Source organism: Piliocolobus tephrosceles, chromosome 4, assembly GCF_002776525.5.
Source record: "Piliocolobus tephrosceles isolate RC106 chromosome 4, ASM277652v3, whole genome shotgun sequence".
NCBI classification, from domain to species: domain Eukaryota; kingdom Metazoa; phylum Chordata; class Mammalia; order Primates; family Cercopithecidae; genus Piliocolobus; species Piliocolobus tephrosceles.
The window spans coordinates 64,163,056-64,185,201 of record NC_045437.1 but is presented as its reverse complement, the minus strand read 5'-3'; the positions used below and the strand labels follow the sequence as shown (position 1 = coordinate 64,185,201).

The 22,146-nt window shown below is 37.7% G+C and overlaps 2 protein-coding genes across 3 annotated transcripts in view; one reads left to right on the top strand and one right to left on the bottom strand.

The window, feature by feature from the left end:
* DHX29 (DExH-box helicase 29) overlaps positions 1-22,146 on the bottom strand; it is a 57,428-nt gene that overhangs the window by 30,245 nt on the left and 5,037 nt on the right. For both annotated transcript variants that reach the window (XR_002731329.2, XM_023210529.2), the window contains exons 2-10: positions 18,295-18,368; positions 16,971-17,084; positions 15,905-16,034; positions 15,076-15,221; positions 14,024-14,152; positions 9,724-9,850; positions 8,506-8,661; positions 1,094-1,259; positions 690-813 (exon numbers count right to left, since the gene is read on the bottom strand). Coding sequence is in view for 1 of the 2 variants with exons in the window: in XM_023210529.2 (XP_023066297.1) it covers positions 690-813; positions 1,094-1,259; positions 8,506-8,661; positions 9,724-9,850; positions 14,024-14,152; positions 15,076-15,221; positions 15,905-16,034; positions 16,971-17,084; positions 18,295-18,368 (1,166 nt within the window). In the remaining variant the exon portion in view is untranslated. The remainder of the gene's footprint in view (positions 1-689; positions 814-1,093; positions 1,260-8,505; positions 8,662-9,723; positions 9,851-14,023; positions 14,153-15,075; positions 15,222-15,904; positions 16,035-16,970; positions 17,085-18,294; positions 18,369-22,146) is intronic.
* Positions 13,530-13,964, top strand: LOC111541663 (NADH dehydrogenase [ubiquinone] 1 beta subcomplex subunit 4-like). Its single transcript, XM_023210568.2, has one exon. It carries the CDS (start codon positions 13,542-13,544, stop codon positions 13,962-13,964), a length of 423 nt encoding a protein of 140 aa, XP_023066336.1. The 5' UTR covers positions 13,530-13,541.

Below are 22,146 nucleotides of genomic sequence, written 5' to 3'. Positions count from 1 at the left end.
GAAAGAAACACATTTACTGTAAAAAGGAAATACTGACAATCCAAAATTTTAAAAAAGAGCATTCTGACAATCCAAAATTTTAAAAAAGAGCATTCCTTCAGTAGCACTTTATTTTAATCCTTCCTGAAACTGGAAGTGTATTGTTAATATAACCTAAAATTGAAAAATGGAAGCAATATCTATATAAATTTTTTAAGTTAAGAGAGACAATATAACATTAAAGGAAAACAAACAAAAAATTTTCAGCCTGGGCAATATAGTGAGATTTTGTCTCTATAAAATCTGTTTTAAAAAATTAGCTGGATGTGGTGGCACGTGCCTGTAGTCCCAGCTATTCAGGAGGCTGAGGCAGGAGGATCACTTGAGGCTGCAGTGAGCTATGACTCTGCCACACAACTCCAGCCTGGGCAATATAACGAGATGCTGTCTCAAAACAAAAATTCTCCTTAATTCAACCACACTATCAACTGTTTTTAGCATAGCTCCAAAAGTCGGATCATCATACTCTCTCTTTCAGACTTCTAGTCTAAGAGGAAAGAAAGATCAAACTGTGTTTAGGGTTGAAAGGAAGCCAAATTAGGAATAATGAGAAAGGATTAATCAGAAAAATAGTCACTAAAGAGAAAAATTGAACCATAATTAAATACTGCCTTCCACATACAGATATAGTTAGGCCTAAAAAGTCTTACCTGCCCTTTAACTAAACGATAAAGGGCTAAAGTAGCTCCCAGGTGCTGAGCTTGCATGCCATCCTCTGTTAAGATTGTAGGGCATACTACCAGGACATCATCTTCAGACTTGATTACCCTAACCCTACAAAGAAGCAAACACATTTTTAAAAAATACAGTTGATAAAGTCAGATTAAAAAAATTCAGAATTCCATTAACATTAAACTCAAATTTGTTAATTGTTTAAATATTTCCATGGAAGGCATGTATTAGATAATGATAATCTATCAGACAATAAACCTGACATGTAGAATTGAGAGCTTCCTAAATGTCTGCTTAACTCACAGGAAACAAAAAGATTTCCACCTTACATTTTTCTAAAGTTCATTGAGTTAATCAAAACAAAAACAAAAACAAAACATACCTACATTTCCAGTATCTACCTACTGCAACTTTTTCAAAGGAAGGATTTGGACTCTTGGGAAGATTCTTCCTGACCCAATCAATCAGAAATTGTTTGGGAGATTTTCCAGTCCAACTTCGAGCAGTATAGTCAAAATTTCTTACATCACGAGGTTCTTTCTTTTTATCTAAAATGGTAAACAAAGATTGGTTCTTTAAAAATGGCTAAGCATTCTCTCTTCAGTGGTCAAAGTCCTCTCTTGCTTTGGAGAACAGCACTTTTAGAAGATAATAGGTGAGGCTAGGCGCGGTGGCTCATGCCTGTAATCCCAGCACTTTGGGAGGCCGAGGCGGGCGGATCACGAAGTGAGGAGATTGAGACCATCCTGGCTAACACAGTGAAACCCCGTCTCTACTAAAAATACAAAAAATTAGTCGGGCGTGGTGGCGGGCACCTGTAGTCCCAGCTACTCGGGAGGCTGAGGCAGGAGAATGACTATGAACCTGGGAGGCAGAGCTTGCAGTGAGCCAAGATCGCACCACTGCACTTCAGCCTGGGTGACAGAGTGATACTCTGTCTTTAAAAAAAAAAAAAAAAAAAAGATAACAGGTGAAGCTTGATTTTCTCTAAGTGACATAAGGAAATCCTCTTAATGGACAGAACCTGAGAAAATTCTTTTAAAATAATTATCTTGAGGAACTTATGTATTCTTGTAAAATATGATACTATCCACGTGATGAACTAAGGATACTACAAATTACAATGTTTGCAAGGCTAATCTGTAGTTAAACCATTAAAAAAATAGAAATCAGATGTCATTTCTAGCTTTATCAGCTGTCGGCCACCAGCACCGGCACTATCCTCAATAGCTTCCTGTTACAGATAAAGTCCAAATTCCTTACTATTCTCTGCCTGTCTGTTGCCACTCTTCCCTCTTGCTTGCTTATTATGCTATAACCACAATGGCCATCAGTCAATTCTTCAATGCTCTAAGTATGCCTGTCTCAGAACAGTAGACATAGCCACATGTGGTTAGTTAAATGTAAATTAGTTATTCAGTTTCTCAGTTACATTTCAAATGCTTCATACTCCTATTTGGCTAGGAGCTACGACACTGGGTAGTACAGATATAGAACATTTCCATCATTGAAAATTCTGTTGAATAGTGCTGCTTTTTTACCTTAGATTTCCAATGTACCCTCTGCTTCTTGGAAGGATTGTTCCACCAACTTGTCACCAGGCTAACACCTAAACATCTGTCAAATCTCAGAGTAAATGTCATTACAACAAGGTCTTCCCAATCCAAATTAGACCCCTTTGTTATCTATATTACTAGAAGCTACTTCCTTTGATAGCACACATCATAATATGTAATTATGTATTGTATATGTTTGAAGCTTACCTTTTCTACTGTACACTTGAAGAAGGCAGAGACTAGGTTATTTTGCTCATTACTGAACACACAATAAATACTACTGAGGCTAGGTGTGATGGGTCACGCCCGTAATCCCAACACTCTGGGAGGCCGAGACGGGTGGATCACCTGAGGTCAGGAGTTCAAGACCAGCCTGGCCAACATGGTGAAACCCTGTCTCTACTAAAAATACAAAAATTAGCCGAGCATGTAGGCATGCACCTGTAATCTCAGCTACTTAGAAGGCTGAAGCAGGCGAACCGCTTGAACCTGGGAGGCGGAGGTTGCAGTAAGCCAAGATCGTGCCACTGCTCTCCAGAGCCTGGGTGACAGAGTCTGTCTCAAAAAACATGCCTCACGAAAACAATAAATACTAATGAAAGAATGAATAATTTAAAAAACTGACTATTTAGAGTGGGTCTAAACTAACTATAATGAAATCTGATAAATAATATACTTGCTATATCAATAATTAACTCAGAATTTTTTTTTAAACAATTAACATCCACTCTGGTCTTCTAAAAACTGTAATGTGTGGCCAGACGCGGTGGCTCACACCTGTAATCCCAGCACTTTGGGAGGCCGAGGCGCGCAGATCACCCGATGTGAGGAGTTTGAGACCAACCTGGCCAACGTGGCAAAACCCTCTCTCTACTAAAAATACAAAAATTAGCCAGGCGTGGTGGCACGCGTCTGTAATCCCATCTACTGGGGAGCCTGAGGCAGGAGAATTGCTTGAATTCAGGAGGCAGAGGTTGCAGTGAACTGAGATTGTGCTACTGCACTCCAGTCTGAGCTGGAAAAAAGAAAAAAGAAAAAAAAAAAGAAAGAAAAAGGTCGGGCGTGATGGCTCACGCCTGTAATCCCAGCACTTTGGGAGGCCAAGGCGGGAGGATCACCTGAGGTCAGGACTTCAAGGCTAGCCTGGTCAACATGGTGAAATCCCATCTCTACTAAAAATACAAAAATTAGCAGGGCATTGTGGTGCATGCCTGTAATCCCAGCTACTCAGGAGGCTGGGGCAAGAGGATCACTTGAACCTGGGAGGTGGAGGCTGCAGTGAGCCAAGATAATGCCATTGCACTCTAGCCTGGGCAACAAGAGTAAAACTCCGTCTCAAAAACAAAAAACAACAACAAAAAGCTATAATACAAATTATGGTATTATGATAAATACTATAAATATTATCTGATAAATACTATGCTTGGTCTTTTAAAAACTACAATGCAATGTGATAAATACTATATATTATACTATTTACTATTAGTAAACAATATACTATGTAACTAGTAATACTATTACTATTTAATAGCAAATAGTATACTATAGTATAGTATATAGTATAGTAACAAACTGTCTCTCAGACCACAGTGCAATCAAACTAGAACTCAGGACTAAGAAACTCAATCAAAACCGCTCAACTACATGGAAACTGAACAACCTGCTCCTGAATGACTACTGGGTACATAACGAAATGAAAGCAGAAATAAAGATGTTCTTTGAAACCAATGAGAACAAAGATACAACATACCAGAATCTCTGGGACACATTTAAAGCAGTGTGTAGAGGGAAATTTATAGCACTAAGTGCCCACAAGAGAAAGCAGGAAAGATCTAAAATTGACACTCTAACATCACAATTAAACGAACTAGAGAGGCAAGAGCAAACACATTCAAAAGCTAGCAGAAGGCAAGAAATAACTAAGATCAGAGCAGAACTGAAGGAGATAGAGACACAAAAAACCCTCCAAAAAATCAATGAATCCAGGAGTTGGTTTTTTGAAAAGATCAACAAAATTGACAGACCGCTAGCAAGGCTAATAAAGAAGAAAAGAGAGAGGAATCAAATAGACGCAATAAAAAATGATAAAGGGGATATCACCACCGACCCCACAGAAATACAAACTACCATCAGAGAATACTATAAACACCTCTACGCAAATCAACTAGAAAATCTAGAAGAAATGGATAATTTCCTGGACACGTACACTCTCCCAAGACTAAACCAGGAAGAAGTTGAATCCCTGAATAGACCAATAGCAGGCTCTGAAATTGAGGCAATAATTAATAGCCTACCCACCAAAAAAAGCCCAGGACCAGATGGATTCACAGCTGAATTCTACCAGAGGTACAAGGAGGAGCTGGTACCATTCCTTCTGAAACTATTCCAATCAATAGAAAAAGAGGGAATCCTCCCTAACTCATTTTATGAGGCCAACATCATCCTGATACCAAAGCCTGGCAGAGACGCAACAAAAAAAGAGAATTTTAGACCAATCTCCCTGATGAACATCGATGCAAAAATCCTCAATAAAATACTGGCAAACCGGATTCAGCAGCACATCAAAAAGCTTATCCACCATGATCAAGTGGGCTTCATCCCTGGGATGCAAGGCTGGTTCAACATTCGCAAATCAATCAACGTAATCCAGCATATCAACAGAACCAAAGACAAGAACCACATGATTATCTCAATAGATGCAGAAAAGGCTTTTGACAAAATTCAACAGCCCTTCATGCTAAAAATGCTCAACAAATTCGGTATTGATGGAACGTACCTCAAAATAATAAGAGCTATTTATGACAAACCCACAGCTAATATCATACTGAATGGGCAAAAACTGGAAAAATTCCCTTTGAAAACTGGCACAAGACAGGGATGCCCTCTCTCACCACTCCTATTCAACATAGTGTTGGAAGTTCTGGCTAGGGCAATCAGGCAAGAGAAAGAAATCAAGGGTATTCAGTTAGGTAAAGAAGAAGTCAAATTGTCCCTGTTAGCAGATGACATGATTGTATATTTAGAAAACCCCATCGTCTCGGCCCAAAATCTTCTTAAGCTGATAAGCAACTTCAGCAAAGTCTCAGGATACAAAATTAATGTGCAAAAATCACAAGCATTCTTATACACCAGTAACAGACAAGCAGAGAGCCAAATCAGGAATGAACTTCCATTCACAATTGCTTCAAAGAGAATAAAATACCTAGGAATCCAACTTACAAGGGATGTAAAGGACCTCTTCAAGGAGAACTACAAACCACTGCTCAGTGAAACAAAAGAGGACACAAACAAATGGAAGAACATACCATGCTCATGGATAGGAAGAATCAATATCGTGAAAATGGCCATACTGCCCAAGGTTATTTATAGATTCAATGCCATCCCCATCAAGCTACCAATGAGTTTCTTCACAGAATTGGAAAAAACTGCTTTAAAGTTCATATGGAACCAAAAAAGAGCCCGCATTGCCAAGACAATCCTAAGTCAAAAGGACAAAGCCGGAGGCGTCACGCTACCTGACTTCAAACTATACTACAAGGCTACAGTAACCAAAACAGCATGGTACTGGTACCAAAACAGAGATATAGACCAATGGAACAGAACGGAGTCCTCAGAAATAATGCCACACATCTACAACCATCTGATCTTTGACAAACTTGACAAAAACAAGAAATGGGGAAAGGATTCCCTATTTAATAAATGGTGCTGGGAAAATTGGCTAGCCATAAGTAGAAAGCTGAAACTGGATCCTTTCCTTACTCATTATACGAAGATTAATTCAAGATGGATTAGAGACTTAAATGTTAGACCTAATACCATAAAAACCCTAGAAGAAAATCTAGGTAGTACCATTCAGGACATAGGCATGGGCAAGGACTTCATGTCTAAAACACCAAAAGCAACGGCAGCAAAAGCCAAAATTGACAAATGGGATCTCATTAAACTAAAGAGCTTCTGCACAGCAAAAGAAACTACCATCAGAGTGAACAGGCAACCTACAGAATGGGAGAAAATTTTTGCAATCTACTCATCTGACAAAGGGCTAATTTCCAGAATCTACAAAGAACTCAAACAAATATACAAGAAAAAAACAAACAACCCCATCAAAAAGTGGGGAAAGGATATGAACAGACATTTCTCAAAAGAAGACATTCACACAGCCAACAGACACATGAAAAAATGCTCATCATCACTCGCCATCACAGAAATGCAAATCAAAACCACAATGAGATACCATCTCACACCAGTTAGAATGGCAATCATTAAAAAATCAGGAAACAACAGGTGTTGGAGAGGATGTGGAGAAATAGGAACACTTTTACACTGTTGGTGGGATTGTAAACTAGTTCAACCATTATGGAAAACAGTATGGCAATTCCTCAAGGATCTAGAACTAGATGTACCATATGACCCAGCCATCCCACTACTGGGTATATACCCAAAGGATTATAAATTATGCTACTACAAAGACACATGCACACGTATGTTTATTGCGGCACTATTCACAATAGCAAAGACTTGGAATCAACCCAAATGTCCATCAGTGACAGACTGGATTAAGAAAATGTGGCACATATACACCATGGAATACTATGCAGCCATAAAAAAGGATGAGTTTGCGTCCTTTGTAGGGACATGGATGCAGCTGGAAACCATCATTCTTAGCAAACTATCACAAGAAGAGAAAACCAAACACCGCATGTTCTCACTCATAGGTGGGAACTGAACAATGAGCTCACTTGGACTCAGGAAGGGGAACATCACACAATGGGGCCTATCATGGGGAGGGGGGATGGGGGAGGGATTGCATTGGGGAGTTATACCTGATATAAATGATGAATTGATGGGTGCTGATGAGTTGATGGGTGCAGCACACCAACATGGCACATATATACATATGTAGCAAACCTGCACGTTATGCACATGTACCCTAGAACTTAAAGTATAATAAAAAAATAAAATAAAATAAAAAATAAAAAAAATAAAAAATAAAAATAAAAATAAAAAATATAGTATATAGTAAATAGTATACTATTAAACTATAGTATATAATATTGTACTATTTGCTATATACTATTATTTTAAAAAAATAATTAACTAAAAAACTTCTATAGTTTTTAGAAGACCATCCAGTCTGGTCTTCTAAAAACTATAATGCAAATTATAATATTATGGTTAATACTAAAATATTATTTGAGACTATAGTGAATGGTCTTCTAAAAACTAAAATACAAACTGATAAATACTGTACTTGCTATATCAATAATTAACCCAAAAAATTTTTAAACAAATAATTAACTTGGGAGCACAAAGAAGTACATGATTACTTGTCTGGTGGTATGGAAGGAGTTAGGGAGGGCTTAGGGAAGAGGAGCTGTTTGCACTAAGCCTTGAGATGGGAACAGGTTGGCCAAGTAGGGGATAAGAAGATGAGCAAAGTAATGAAACCATAAAACAGCCCATGTTTTATTTTTTTTTTTATTTTTATTTATTTATTTATTTTTTTTGAGACGGAGTCTCGCTCTGTGGCCCAGGCTGGAGTGCAGTGGCCGGATCTCAGCTCACTGCAAGCTCCGCCTCCCGGGTTCACGCCATTCTCCTGCCTCAGCCTCCGGAGTAGCTGGGACTACAGGCGCCCGCCACCTCGCCCGGCTAGTTTTTTTGTATTTTTAGTAGAGACGGGGTTTCACCGTGTTAGCCAGGATGGTCTCGATCTCCTGACCTCGTGATCCGCCCGTCTCGGCCTCCCAAAGTGCTGGGATTACAGGCTTGAGCCACCGCGCCCGGCCCAGCCCATGTTTTAAAGAGTAATGCGGCTGGAGTAATAAGCCAAGGGAATAAGGTAGAAAGGTAGATTGTCGCAGAATGCAAAAGATCCAGAATGCCATGCTAAAAGATTTGGACTTGTTACTGATGTCAGCAGGCTCATAGCCATTAAAGGTTTGTGCCAGGAAACTCACATTTAGATCTGTATTATAGAAAGATAACTCTGGCAGCAGTCTGGAGATGAATCAGAGACAGATGAGACTGAGGCAAGATATTTATTTGTAATTACAAAATGCTGTACATATGTTATCATAATTGTTAATACTTTTTCAAGACAGCTTATGAAGTGTAACTTCACTGCCAATCTTACACGTACTTTGCCAGAATGCAAAGTAACAAATTTTACCATTATATATTCCTTGACATTTTATTATTTATAAATTACACCCTGACCATCTTCCCTTAATTTTACCTTTCTCTTCAGTAGCAGCTGCAGATTTTTCAAATACATTAAAATTCAATGCACTTTCTCCTTCTGTGGCTATAGGAGGTTTTTTCCTTTCATTTTGTTGATGTGAAATCTTTATGGCTGGGTTAAATACTGGATGGTCTTCTAATGTTTCCATTTCTACCAGAAAAAATATAATGTTTAGTTTCACGGTTTTAAAAAAACAGTTATTTATCTTTTATTTGTTTACTTTTTTGGTATTTATACACAAGGAGTTACATGGTTTTCACGCCTTATTTTTAAAAATGGTTAAAAAAACTGCATTCCTTCTTTTTCCTTGCAGCCAATTACTTAATAATTCCTATTAGGAATCTGTGCAGGAATCAGAGGCAATTTATTAATTTTCACAACACATACAAAAATTTTAAAATACATTATTTAATAGGTGTAATAAGCCTGGAAAAACAAACATCTTCATTACATATACTCATGGAATTGTATTCACCTTTCTTTCTTGAAGGACGACGATATTTTATGGTATAAAAATCCTTTGGGAGGCCGAGACGGGCGGATCACAAGGTCAGGAGATCGAGACCATCCGGGCTAATACGGTGAAACCCCGTCTCTACTAAAAAATACAAAAAAACTAGCCAGGCGAGTTGGCGGGCGCCTGTAGTCCCAGCTACTAGGGAGGCTGAGGCAGGAGAATGGCGTGAACCTGGGGGGCGGAGCTTGCAGTGAGCTGAGATCCGGCCACTGCACTCCAGCCTGGGCGACAGAGCAAGACTCCGTCTCAAAAAAAAAAAAAAAAAAAAATCATAGGTTGGCAAACAATGTCTTGTAGGCCAAATCTAGTCCACTGCCTGTTTTTGTATGGCTTGCAAGCTAGAATGGTGTTTACATTTTCAAGCGGTTATAAAAACATTTGGTGATATTATACAATGATTAGAAATTTATAGTATCCATAAATAAAGTCTGATTAGAACATAGCCATTCATTTTTGTATGGTCTATGGCTGCTTTTGTGCTGTAACAGCAAATTTGAATAGTTGTAACAGAGGCTGTATGGCCCATGAAGTCCACAGTATTTACTACTTAGCTTATTATTTAACAAGTTTGCTAATCCCATGTATAAACTGTTAGAAAAGGGCAGACACATTAAAAGGTAGCATCACCCATTCCAGGAAGGCCAACAAATAGAAGACAATTACATTTATACATCTAAGTATTTGAAAGTGTTTACCTCTTTGAAATTTCCTTATTTTTTCTTGAGCCTCTTTTTGGCCTTGCTTGTTTTTTTCTAGTTTAAAGGTAGCTGCTTGCTCTTTTGCATCCAGCAGTTTTGCTGCAAGATGTAAGTACCTTTCGTTCTGTTCCAAATAAAACAATGGGAGGGGGAACAAAAAAAGAAGAGCAAGATTAGTATATCTATGGTCAATTTACTGTATCAAAATCTGTGATATTTTTACTTTATCCTTTGATCTGGCAAATCTACTTTTAGGAATTTTTCATAGAGAAATAAAACAAATGCACAGATTTGCAGGTGCATAGATGTTTGGTGAGGCATTGACTGTAAAAGAAAAACTGGAAATCATATATGACACATCTCTACAGAGAAGACTATTTAGTCATTAGAAAATAAAATAAGGTTAGTAAAAGAAAGAGAGTGACCCACATAGAGAAACTTCCTTGACGTGTTAGTAAACTAAAGCAAAGTGCAGAATAAAAAGTAGAGCTCATTTCTATAAAAATTGTTTCAGCCGGGTGGTGTGGCTCACGCCTACAATCCCAGCACTTTGGGAGGCCGAGGCGGGCGGATCACCTGAGGTCAGGAGTTCGAGACCAGCCTGGCCAAAATGGTGAAACCCCATCTCTACTGAAAATACAAAAATTAGCTGGGCGTGGTGGTGGGCGCCTATAATCCCAGCTACCCAGAAGGCTGAGGCAAGAGAATCACTGGAACCTGGGAGGCAGAGGCTGCAGTGAGCTGAGATTGTACTACTGCACTCCAGCCTGGGTGACAGAGCAAGACTCTGTCTCTAAAAAAAAAAAATCGTTTCATAAGTATGTGTGTTTAAAGGATTATTCATGCAGTAATAATAATACTCATCTGAAAGTTAACTTCACATAATCTCTATCTTATGGAAGACAGGGAAAAAATGGCTTTTGAGGAAAATGGATGTCATAACCCTCAAGGACATGACTTGACTCCTGAGCAAAAACTAGGAAGTTTAAAGTTAAACTCAAATTACTGTTTTTCTTCCCCTTAGGTTAATAAGTGACAGTAGATTAGAAGCATAAAACTATGGACTGGAGAAGGAAACACAACTGATAAAAGAAGGAAAAAGAGACAATTAAGCAAGCATATCTAGCTGAATTCTGGTACCATTTTGTATAGAGACAAATATCAATACAAATATCAGTGTAACAGACAGGAGGGTTAGCTACCACCTCAAATTCACTCATATAATACTTATCCTTTCCATCTTTCCTGTACTTGGCAGTGATACCACCATCCCTCCATTTACGCACCTCTTGCCATCTTTGGCACATTTTTCCCCGATAAAATTTGCCATCTTAACCATTTTTAAGTGTACAGTTCAGTGGTATTAAATACATTCATGATGGTGTACAACCATCACCACCATCCATCTTCAGAACATTTTTATCTGGCAAACATGAAACTCTAATCCCATTAAGCATTAACTCCCCATTCTGCCATCCCCCACCAGCCCCTGGCAACCACCATTCTACTTTGTCTCTATGAATTTGACTTAGGGACGTCATATAAGTGAAATCATATGGTATCTGTCTTTTTGTGATTGGCATATTTCACTTAGCATAAAGTTGGTCAAGGTCCAGCCGTGTTGTAGCATGTACCAGAACTTCCTTATTTTTTAAGGCTGAATACTATTCAGTTTTATGTGCATGTCACATTTTACCTATTCATTTGTCTTATTGGTAGATACTGGATTGCTTCCACGTTTTAGCTATTGTGAATGCTGCTGCTATGAACACAGTGTACAAGAATCTCCTCCAAGACTCTGCTCTCAATTCTTTTGAGTATATACCCAGAAATGGAATTACTGGATCATATGGTAATTCGATTTTTAATTTTTTGAGGAACTACCAAACTGTTTTCCACAATGGCTGCACCATTTTACATTCCCACCAATAGTACACAGGGTTCCAATTTCTCTACATCCCTGTTAACATTTATTATTTCCAGTTTTTTTTGATAGCTGACATCCTAATGGGTGTGAAGTGGTATGCCACTGTGGTTTTGATTTGCATTTCCCTAATGATTAGTAATGTTGAGCATTTCTTCATATACTTACTGGTGATTTGTATATCTTCTCTGAAGAAATCTTCCTTAGCCTTTATATTCCGTAAATCATCAATTTCTATTGATTCTTGCTTTACAAATGTCTCTCTTCCTTTCCAATTACCGATTTGAGCTTTTATTATCTCACACCTGAGCAAGTGCAATAGCTACCATAATGGCCTCCCTACACTTTCCAAATTGCCCTAAACATTACTCAGTATTCCAAACCACTTTGAGTATTACTAAGCTTGACCTAAAATATCATTCTTCTTGTCAGTCACCTGCCCCTAAATCTGTAGTGGCTCTTTACTTTCAAGGAAAAGTGTCAAAATCACCTTCTGGACATCAAAATCTTCCAGTCTCAGGTGAACTCACCTGTTTACTCCTATCTACCAATACTCATCTATACATCTTATCTCTATATATGCTCATCCATTTTTTATTACTGAAAGGCTCCTTGTACAATTCCACATCTGTACCCTTGTTCACAGTATTTCACACATGAGGGCCATCTTCCCATCTTTCTTTGCCTGTCTGAACTCTGCGCATCCTTTAGGTCCCATCTCTTTGAAGTCTTGACTTAATGCTCCAATCAGAAGAGACCTCTTCTTTCTCCAAATCTCAAAGTAGACTTATACTGCCCTAAATATTTCACTTATATTAGTTTAATACAGGAACATGGTTTAAAAAAACTTAGATATACAGAAGAATATAAAGAAGAATTCTCCATCCCACTATACCACCCTGGTCCTAATCACCAGTAACAGCTTCTTGTGTCTCTTTCCAGATGTTTTCTTTGCTTATGTAAAAAAGCAAATACGTAGCTATATGTACTTTTTCTTTTACACAAATGAATTCATCAGATTACATATGCTGTTCTACAACATCTACCATTTGCCTGTTGACAGACATATGGGCTGTTTGCAGTGTTTGCCTAATACAAATAAAGCTGCTATGAACATTTGTGTACAAGTCTCTGAACAAATGTTTTAATTTTTCTTAATACCTGGAAATAAAATTGTTGGGTCATATGACAAGTATTTGTTTAACTTTATGAGAAAGGACGAGTTTTTCTAAGTGGCTGTACCATTTTACATTTCCATTAGCTTTACATTGCCATTAGCAATATGAGTATTCCAGTTGCTCCACATTCCTCCTAACATTTAGTATTACTGATCTTTTTAGTTTTAGCCATTCTGATGGATATATAGTGGTATCTCATTTAAGTTTTCATTTTCATTTCTCTAATTTAATCTACTTTTGTGAGGTGTCTATTTTTAAAGCTTCTTTATATAATTATGTGTAGAAGTCCTTTGTCAGATATATATATTACAGTATTTCCCATACCTTGCTTTTTTGACTTAGTATATTTTCTGCCTTATATTTCTATCTTACCATATGATGTCTATGTTATTCTCTCTAAACCATGAACTTCTGTAAAGGAATGTGCCTTTTTATTATTACCTAAAGAATTTAGCATGCTCCTTACTCATAAAAATCATTTTAAAATATTTGATGATTATCTCTTTAAACATGAGAAATGTAATTAACATCTTTTGAGCAGTTAACTTTCTGCTAAGTTTTTACCTAAGTGTTATTTTATTTAATCTTCACATCAGCCCCTTAGAGGTACATTTCCAATTTACAAATGAGCAAACTAAGGCTCAGAAAAGTAAATATATCTTGCTTAGGAACATCCAGTTTGAAGCCTAATACAGGTGCCCTGGGTCACCAAGATGTCGTTCTCAAACTATAAGTCGTCGCGCCTGGCCGCTCTGCCCGAGACCCTCGACCCAGCTGAATATGACACATCTCCGGAAACCCGGCGGGCGCAAGCCGAGCGGTTGGCCATAAGAGCCCGGCTGAAACGAGAGTACCTGCTTCAGTACAACGATCCCAACCGCCGAGGGCTCATCGAAAATCCTGCCTTGCTTCGTTGGACCTATGCAAGAACAACAAATGTCTATCCTAATTTCAGACCCACTCCTAAAAACTCACTCATGGGAGCTCTATTTGGAATCGGGCCCCTCATCTTCCTGTATTGTATTATCAAAACTGACAGGGATAGGAAAGAAAAACTTATCCGGGAAGGAAAATTGGATCGAACATTTCAGCTCTCACGTTGTCTGGCAATGATGACTATATGTATTCCTGCCTAAATAAATGGTCTATTAATCATTAAAAAAAAAAAAGAAGCCTAATACAAATTTCTACTCACAGGGTCAAATTTTTCCTCCTCTTCTAAACTTTTAGAATTCTCATTCTTTTCTTCTTCATTTTGTTGTTCAGCATATCGTAAAATCCACTCTTTCATATTTACTTCCGTATTTTTTTCTTCCTTTTTTGGCTAGAAAGAGAAAACAAATATCTGAAAAACCAAAGTTAGAAAAAGGTGTCAAAACTATCTTGTCACTGCTTTTACAATTTCCTCACACTCAAAAACAGTAGACATATATAAGCTGTTATTCTTTATTGCTCAGTGAAGGACAAATAAATTGACCTCAACATTAAGAAATTTACAATTGCAAAATCCAAAGAATATATTTATATAAAGTGGTAAAAAAGAATGAAATGAGAACTGTTAAAAACTACTGTTATTCCTTAAAAACAGTGGTTTTATGAGGATTATTTTTTCCATAGATGTTTTACAATATGCAGAGTATTTAAGTGTAATGGCCTAATGAATTACAATTCCATTATTCACATTCATCTGTGATTTTTTTCCACAGACTCTGGGCTTGGTCATGTGACTTGCTTCAGTCAATAGAACATGAGCAAAAATGATAAAGCAGGAGCTTGATAAGAATTTGTACACTTTGGCTTATTGTCTTAAAATATTCTTGGAAGCCAGATGCCATAAGAAGTCCAGTCACCCTAAGACCACTATATGTGAGGAAACCCAAGCTAGTCATGTAGAAAAAACATGTAGACAGAGGGATGCCTGGCTAGCCTCCAGCTTAGTCATGGGAGTGAAGAAGCCACTTTGGATGTCCCAGCCCTGGAAGATTCTTCCTGGAACAGAAGAACCACCTTGTTGAGCCTAGCACAGACTGCAAAATCATGAGAACCAATAGTTGGTTTAAGCCACTACATTTTGGGGTGGTTTGTTATATAGTGATAACTAAAACAGTGATAGAAAAGTCTAGTAAACCAATTAGTTATTTGTAAGAAGTAAAAATGTTACAGAAACCTAATATTTATACTCTTCAAACAGTTACATGTGCTCCATTCTGATTTTATACAACTTTAAATGCTTAATTCTTAAATTACCTTAATCTTAGGGTCTTCTTCATGTTTTTTGGTTTTAGGTTGCAATGGAGGTGAAATAGTGGCTTGTATTTGAGGAGACTGAAATTTAGGCCTACTTTTAGGTTGTTGCTCTTCAAATTCCTGACTGAATCCTTCAGGAAGTGCATCTTAAAATAAAAGAAACTACGCTGAAAATAAACAGGCATATGATACATAAAACACACAAATATTTGTTAAGCATTTATAAACCTTGCCTAGACTCAGAGCACCTAATTTTCTTCTATTCCCTCATCTCCTAAGAACAGAAATCCTAAGATGAACCTGGTTTTATTTGTCAAACTAGAAGTGAACATATTCATCAGATGATAGCTAACCCTCTTCTATTTGGTCATTATTTCACCCTCAATGTTAGGCTCCTAAATTGTCATAAGATCTTAATCCTTCCCACTCTTTGGCTGTCTGCCATAGCATGTGGTAGTATCCTTAGTCACCACAAGCCGTTTGCACTCCAGATTCTTGCCAAAGATTACAATCATGATCCTCTGCTTAGTAAAATACTATATATCCAAGGACAGTCCTAATTTCTAAACCAAAAACCAGGAGACACGCAAACCTTGTATTAAGGACATAGCAAAATAACAATCAACAACTGAACACAAAACATAGTATTTTTTTGCATAGGTCACAATCTCTAAGGAAAATATCCTGAAAAGAACAGAAGGTAAGAACACTTTAAAAGTAAATAATTATGACAGTGAAAAAATATGAGTATGAGCCAAAAGGTTGATACAAATACCAAAACGACTTCAAAAGGTTTTAGAAACTGAAAGAATTTAATGATACTGTTTACCATCTGAAAGGTTTAAACAGAGCCAATCCAAGGCAGAATGAAGGTCACCTCCACATAAGAGTGTATTGGTCATGGCATCTTCAATGTCCTTTGTCTTAAATGAAAATGCTTGTAAAGCCATATATAAATCCTATGACAAGCAAATATAAAAAAAGTCACATTTGTCAAAGTTCCCTTCCTGTATTACTAATTATTCCATTCATTTTAAACCAGAAGCTGTGACACAAATTATAATTTCAAAACAATCTTTTTTTTCCCAGTTAAAAATGAAATGTGTTTATTGAATTAAGAATTTGGAAACCAGAGATCTTTAAAAAAGAGAACCATGAGAAATTATTCCTATTTTCACTGTCCAAAGATACTAAATGTAGTACATTTCTTTTAGTCATTTTTCCATGATTTTGTAAAAATAGATTTCACTTAACATTGTAACATAAGCACCTTCCAAAGTTAGTAGAAACTCTGCATCATCACTTTGAATAGTTACATAACATTCCACTGGGTGGACATATCCTAATTTAATTTTATATTTTTCTATGGCTGAACACTTAGGATTTTTTTTTTTTTATTACAAGCTGTGGTTCAGTGAACATCTTTATACATAAAGATAAAGCATTTTAACATACTTTCTAAAGCATAATCATTATAGTTAGGCACAGCTGGGTTCAAATCCAGACCCTGTTTACTAGTAACCTTACGGTATCATTTATGTCATCCTTGCAAGCCTCCATTCTTTCACTTGAAAAAATGGGACCAAATACATCTACCTCATAGGACTGTTGTGTCAGAGAAAATGTAAACAAAGTGCCCAGCACAGAATCTAACATAGTAGGTGCTCAATAATATAATTCTGGGGATATACCTTAATTTTCATATCACCATTTTAATGTGTGCACTTGCACCTCCTTGATTTAATGTGTGCACAATTCCTTCTCTATTCTTAGAGATGGACATGATCTATATAAAATCTCAATGGAAGTTGTAAAGCCTTTTTTTTATCTCACATGAGGAGCTGTCTAAAAATGCTTCACTAAAACTGAGGAACTTAAAAAAGTTTGCAAAATACCTGCAATTTTTTGGCAGTAAGTCTTCCAGAAATCATTCCTTTGTCATTATTTTGCTTTTTATGCTCATTGATCACTCCAATAATTCTTTGCTCTAGTTTGTTATTAATTACCACCTGTTAAGGCCACAAAGGTCATATCATTTAGAAGCTAAATTATTAAAAAATTAAAAGCTTATCATACAGTTTTCTATATTCCTGCCAACCAAGCCCAAAATTTCAGCTAAAATCAGATACAGTAATTATCATTTTTTGGACTACCACCCATTTGACCACATTCCTATCATTTCTTTAAGAAAAAATGTGGCATGAAAAAAGCAACAAGATAACACATGGCAAGAAAAAGCCTCTCAAGGGCAATGTCACAAGACATTGTCCTTGGACCACCCTTGGGCTGTTGTCACAAAGACAGATTCCTAAGCTCTATCCCAAACATACTGAATCAGAATTCTTGGAGGGAGCCCAGAAATCTGCCTTAATGTAAACCAGCGCAAGCACACAACCTAAAAGAATGAATGCTACACTAAAAAGAGGTGTAACAAGTAAAACTGAAAACTAAATATATAATAAGAAGCTACACAAAATCTTTTGGCTTCTAGACTTTGATTCCTACTTTTTCCTACTAGCCATTTTATTTTCTGTTCTTTTGTTATTTTTGACCTAAAAGTACACAAGCATCTACTTACAAAAATATCTTCCATTTATTACTTTTTAAACTAAATGCCTACTATAAACTAAGCCCAAAAATATAATTCAGAAATTCGCAGTCTAGCCCAAAAAATACATATAAAGAACAAGTTATAACCCAGCATGCCAATTCTCAAAAATGATATATCAAGTAATAGCGGAATCACCAAGAAAATCAACTTGATGAGTTATAAAGGACTTCATAGAGGTCACACAGGTTGACAAATAAAAAGGGGAAATAAGGGCACTCTATGCAGAGAGTACATGGGTAAAAGCTTGAAGTTGTAAAATCACAGATTTAGAAGAACAAAAGAGATATTCATGAGATGTCCCACGAACTAAAATATTAAGTAAAGATCAGAGTAATAGAGAGGAGGGTGAAAAGGTATTCTAAGACAGAGCTGAAAAAATGTATATGCCATGCTTAGAAGTTTAGATCTTAACCAGACCTTCCTTCATTTCTTACAGTCTTTCAACATATGTGTATGATTTACTTCTTTTTAGTAGAGATTAGCTCTTAGACTACTATTTACAAAAATTTAAAACACCCCATCATTTTCTTACATTTAAGGATACATCTTTTTTTGGGGAAAAAAGGGGGGAACCGTTTTTGAAATGACTCAAAACCTTGGTTACTTACTTTCAAAACAGATTTATCCAGATTTGCAGGACCACTAGAATCATTTGCAGAATTAAAACTATAAATTTTTGGACCTGTAAATAACACAAACAAATAGACAAGGCAATTTAATGATTAATATCTATTACATTATTTTAATTTTCCTCTGAAGAACGCTAAATATTAAATATTTGATTTCAGCTTCCCCCCCCATACTTCACCAAATAACTCAATCTAGTAGCTAGCAATATCCTCTCTAAATTTTAAACATTTTACCAATTAGCATTCTTCCATGTTAACCAGTTTCTCATAAAATGCAAATGCCTACGTATCTTTTAGGTTAAATCTATCTTTATCCTCAGATCTTTTAGTCAGATGCTTTTCTCCCAGCACTTAGCTGAGGCAAAACTTCTCAGAAGATGATGGTTGGCAGAGTAGATGGACAATTTTAAAGAAAAAGCACTCTTTCTTGAAGGTGGTATGCTAGGTGAAAAGGGAGGTGGGAGTTTCATCTTTTCTCCTTGAAGTCCAGGGTTGCTATAGTTTCCTAGGGCTGCCATAACAAATTACCACAAACTTGATGGCTAAATACAACAGAAATTTATTCTCTCACAATTCCGGAAGCCAGAAGTCCAAAATTATGGTGTGAGCAGGACCATGCTCTCTCTGAAGGCTCTAGGTAAGAATCCTTCCTTCCCTCTTCCAGCTTCTGGTGGCAGCATAACACCAGTCTCTGCCTCCTCCTTCACACGGCCTTCTTCCCTGTCTCTGTGTCCAAATTTCCCTCTCCTTTCTCTTGACACTCATCATTGGATTTAGGGATCATCCCAAATCTAGTATAATTTCATCTCAAGCTCCATAGATATGTAGAGGTTATTTCCAAACAAGGTCACATTCTGAGGTTCCAGATGGACATGAATATTTGGGGGGACACTACTCACTCAACCCACTACAGTTGCCAAGTCTGTTCCAGTGAACAGAAACGCTGTCTAGTCTCAATCCTCTAACAATGAGTAACCAGGAAGCAATACACATTATTTTCAAACTTTTGGTCTCATGACCCCTTACTCTCTTAAAAGTTACTGAGGATCCAAATAGTTTTTGTTTATGTGGGTTATGTCTGTTGATATTTAGCATATTATAAATTATAAGGGAAATTTTAAAATATTCATTCATTCACTGAAAATAATAAAGCTGGCCAGGTGCAGTGGCTCATGCCTGTAATCCCAGCACTTTGGGAGGCTGAGGTGGGAGTATCCCTTGAGCCCAGGAGTTTGAGACCAGTCTGGGCAACATAGTGAGACTTTGCCTCTACAAAAGTTATCCAGCCGTGGTAGCATGTCTGAAGTCCCAGAGGCTGAGGCAGGAAAACTGCTTGAACCCAGGAGTTCAAGGCTACAGTAGTGGCTGCAGTAAGCTGTGACTGCAACACTGCACTCCAGCCTGGGCAACAGAGTGAGACCCTGTCTCTAATAATAATAATAATAGGCCAGGTGTGGTGGCTCATGCCTGTAATCCCAGCACTTCGGGAGGCTGAGGCAGGCAGATCACATGAGGTCAGGAGTTTGAGACCAGCCTGGCCAACATGGCAAAACCCCATCTCTACTAAAAATACAAAAATTAGCTGGGCCTGGTGATGCATGCCTGTAATCCCAGCTACTTGGGAAGCTGAGGCAGGAGAATTGCTTTAACCCAGGAGGCGGAAGGTTGCAGTGAGCCGAGACTGCACCACTGCACTCCGGCCTGGGCGACAGAGCAAGACTCTGTCTCAAAAAAACAAACAAAAGAACCTCAACAAAACAATAATATTAATAAAAATAAACCTGTTACGTAAATATAAATGATGCTTTTGATGAAATGACTATATTTTTCAAGACAAAAAAAATTTCTGTTTTTGCAAATCTCTTTAATATCTGGTATCTTAGTCTGCTCAGAGTGCCACAGCAAAATACTACAGACTTCTGGATGGCTTTACCATCAGTTCTGGAGGTTGGGAAGTCCAAGATTAAGGTATCAGCAAGGTAGGTTTCATTCTGAGGCCTCTTCTCTTGGCATGTAGGTGGCCACCATCTTGCTATATGTTCAGATGGCTTTTTTCTCTGTGCTTACTCAGAGAAACTGAGCTCTTTTAGGTATCTCATAAGGATACTAATCTTGTTGGATCAGGGCCCCATCCCTATGATCTCATTTAACCTTATGTACTTCCTCAGAGTCCTTATCTCCAATTGTAGCCACACTGTGGGTATGTTGAAAAACACACGAATTTTTGGAGGACACAGACATTCAGTTCATAACATCTGGCTTCTGCATTCAATCTGCTGTAACATTACACATCATGTAGCCACTGGACAACCTCACTGCATAATCATGAGAAAATGAGCATGAAAAATGGCAAATAACATCTCAGAATTATTATGAAAATAGTTTTCACTTCATGGAGCCCTTGGCAAACAAGTCTCAGGTTCCTTAGGACCTCCTGAGCACATTTTGAGAACCACTGCTGTATAAAGATGATCCCAGGCCAGATGTGGTGGCTCACGCCTGTAATCCCAACACTTTGGGAGGCCAAGGTGGGTGGATGACCTGAGATCGGGAGTTCAAGACCAGCCTGACCAACATGGAGAAACCCCATCTCTACTAAAAATACAAAATTAGCCGGGCGTGGTGGCGCATGCCTATAATCCCAGCTACTCCGGAGGCTGAGGCAGGAGAATCGCTTGAACTCAAAAGGCGGAGGTGGCAGTGAGCCAAGATTGCGCCATTGCACTCCAGACTGGGCAACAAGAGTGAAACTCCATCTCAACAAAAAAAATAAATAAATAAAAGAGAATGATTCCAGAATCATAAATCTACTTGCATGGTTTTTACACACCTTAAAATAAAAAAAAGTATTTTTTGTACTTTGAGACATTTAAACATTAAATGTTCTTATGATTTTAAAGTCAAAGACTTTACTCTCTGCTGGGTTACATTAAGTTCTTCGTTTTATGATGGTAGCTAATATAATTAGATTTTTTTTTTTTTTTGAGACGGAGTCTCGCTCTGTCGCCAGGCTGGAGTGCAGTGTCCGGTTCTCAGCTCACTGCAAGCTCCGCCTCCCGGGTTTACGCCATTCTCCTGCCTCAGCCTCCCAGTGGCTGGGACTACAGGCGCCCGCCACCTCGCCCGGCTAGTTTTTTTTTTTTTTTTTGTATTTTTTAGTAGAGACGGGGTTTCACCGTGTTAGCCAGGATGGTCTCGATCTCCTGACCTCGTGATCCGCCCATCTCGGCCTCCCAAAGTGCTGGGATTACAGGCTTGAGCCACCGCGCCCGGCCAATTAGATATTTTAAAAGAACAAAAGTTTTTGAGAATAACTACTTGAAATTAACTTGTACATCTGGGCAGTCTGAAAGAGAAACATTTGTGGTTCTCTGAATTAGTGCTGTGCTATAGTTATGTCGGAGGTACCCAAAGCTACCTGGCATATGTAAAAAGATAATAACAACTCTGGTATAGTACTGTTAGTGTCCTTATCTTCTAGTCTCAAACTTTACCTTAATTCTAGCAATCTCTCTCATAAATTCATGTCAACCGTCATAAAGGAGAGTATATATTTAGTAGTCTTTAACTGTTTCTGGGGGATCTTATCAATTTTAGTAAGCTTGTGCACAAATTTACCACGCAGTTTTAGAGGTCCTCAAATGCATCAAGAGGCCCCAGTTATAACCCTTTTAAAAAGTTACAGATAGATGAGCAGTCCATTACCAAGATTACACGGAGAAAGAGTTCAAAGTTGATGTGTTACTGACAAGAGTAAGAATGTAAATTCCTTTAAAAATGCCAGTCTTGGCAACATGGTGAAACCCCATCTCCACAAAAAATACAAAAAAA

Excerpts from the sequence above, each read along its gene's own strand:
- LOC111541663 (XM_023210568.2), top strand. The coding sequence starts at position 13,542 with ATGTCGTTCTCAAACTATAAGTCGTCGCGCCTGGCCGCTCTGCCCGAG.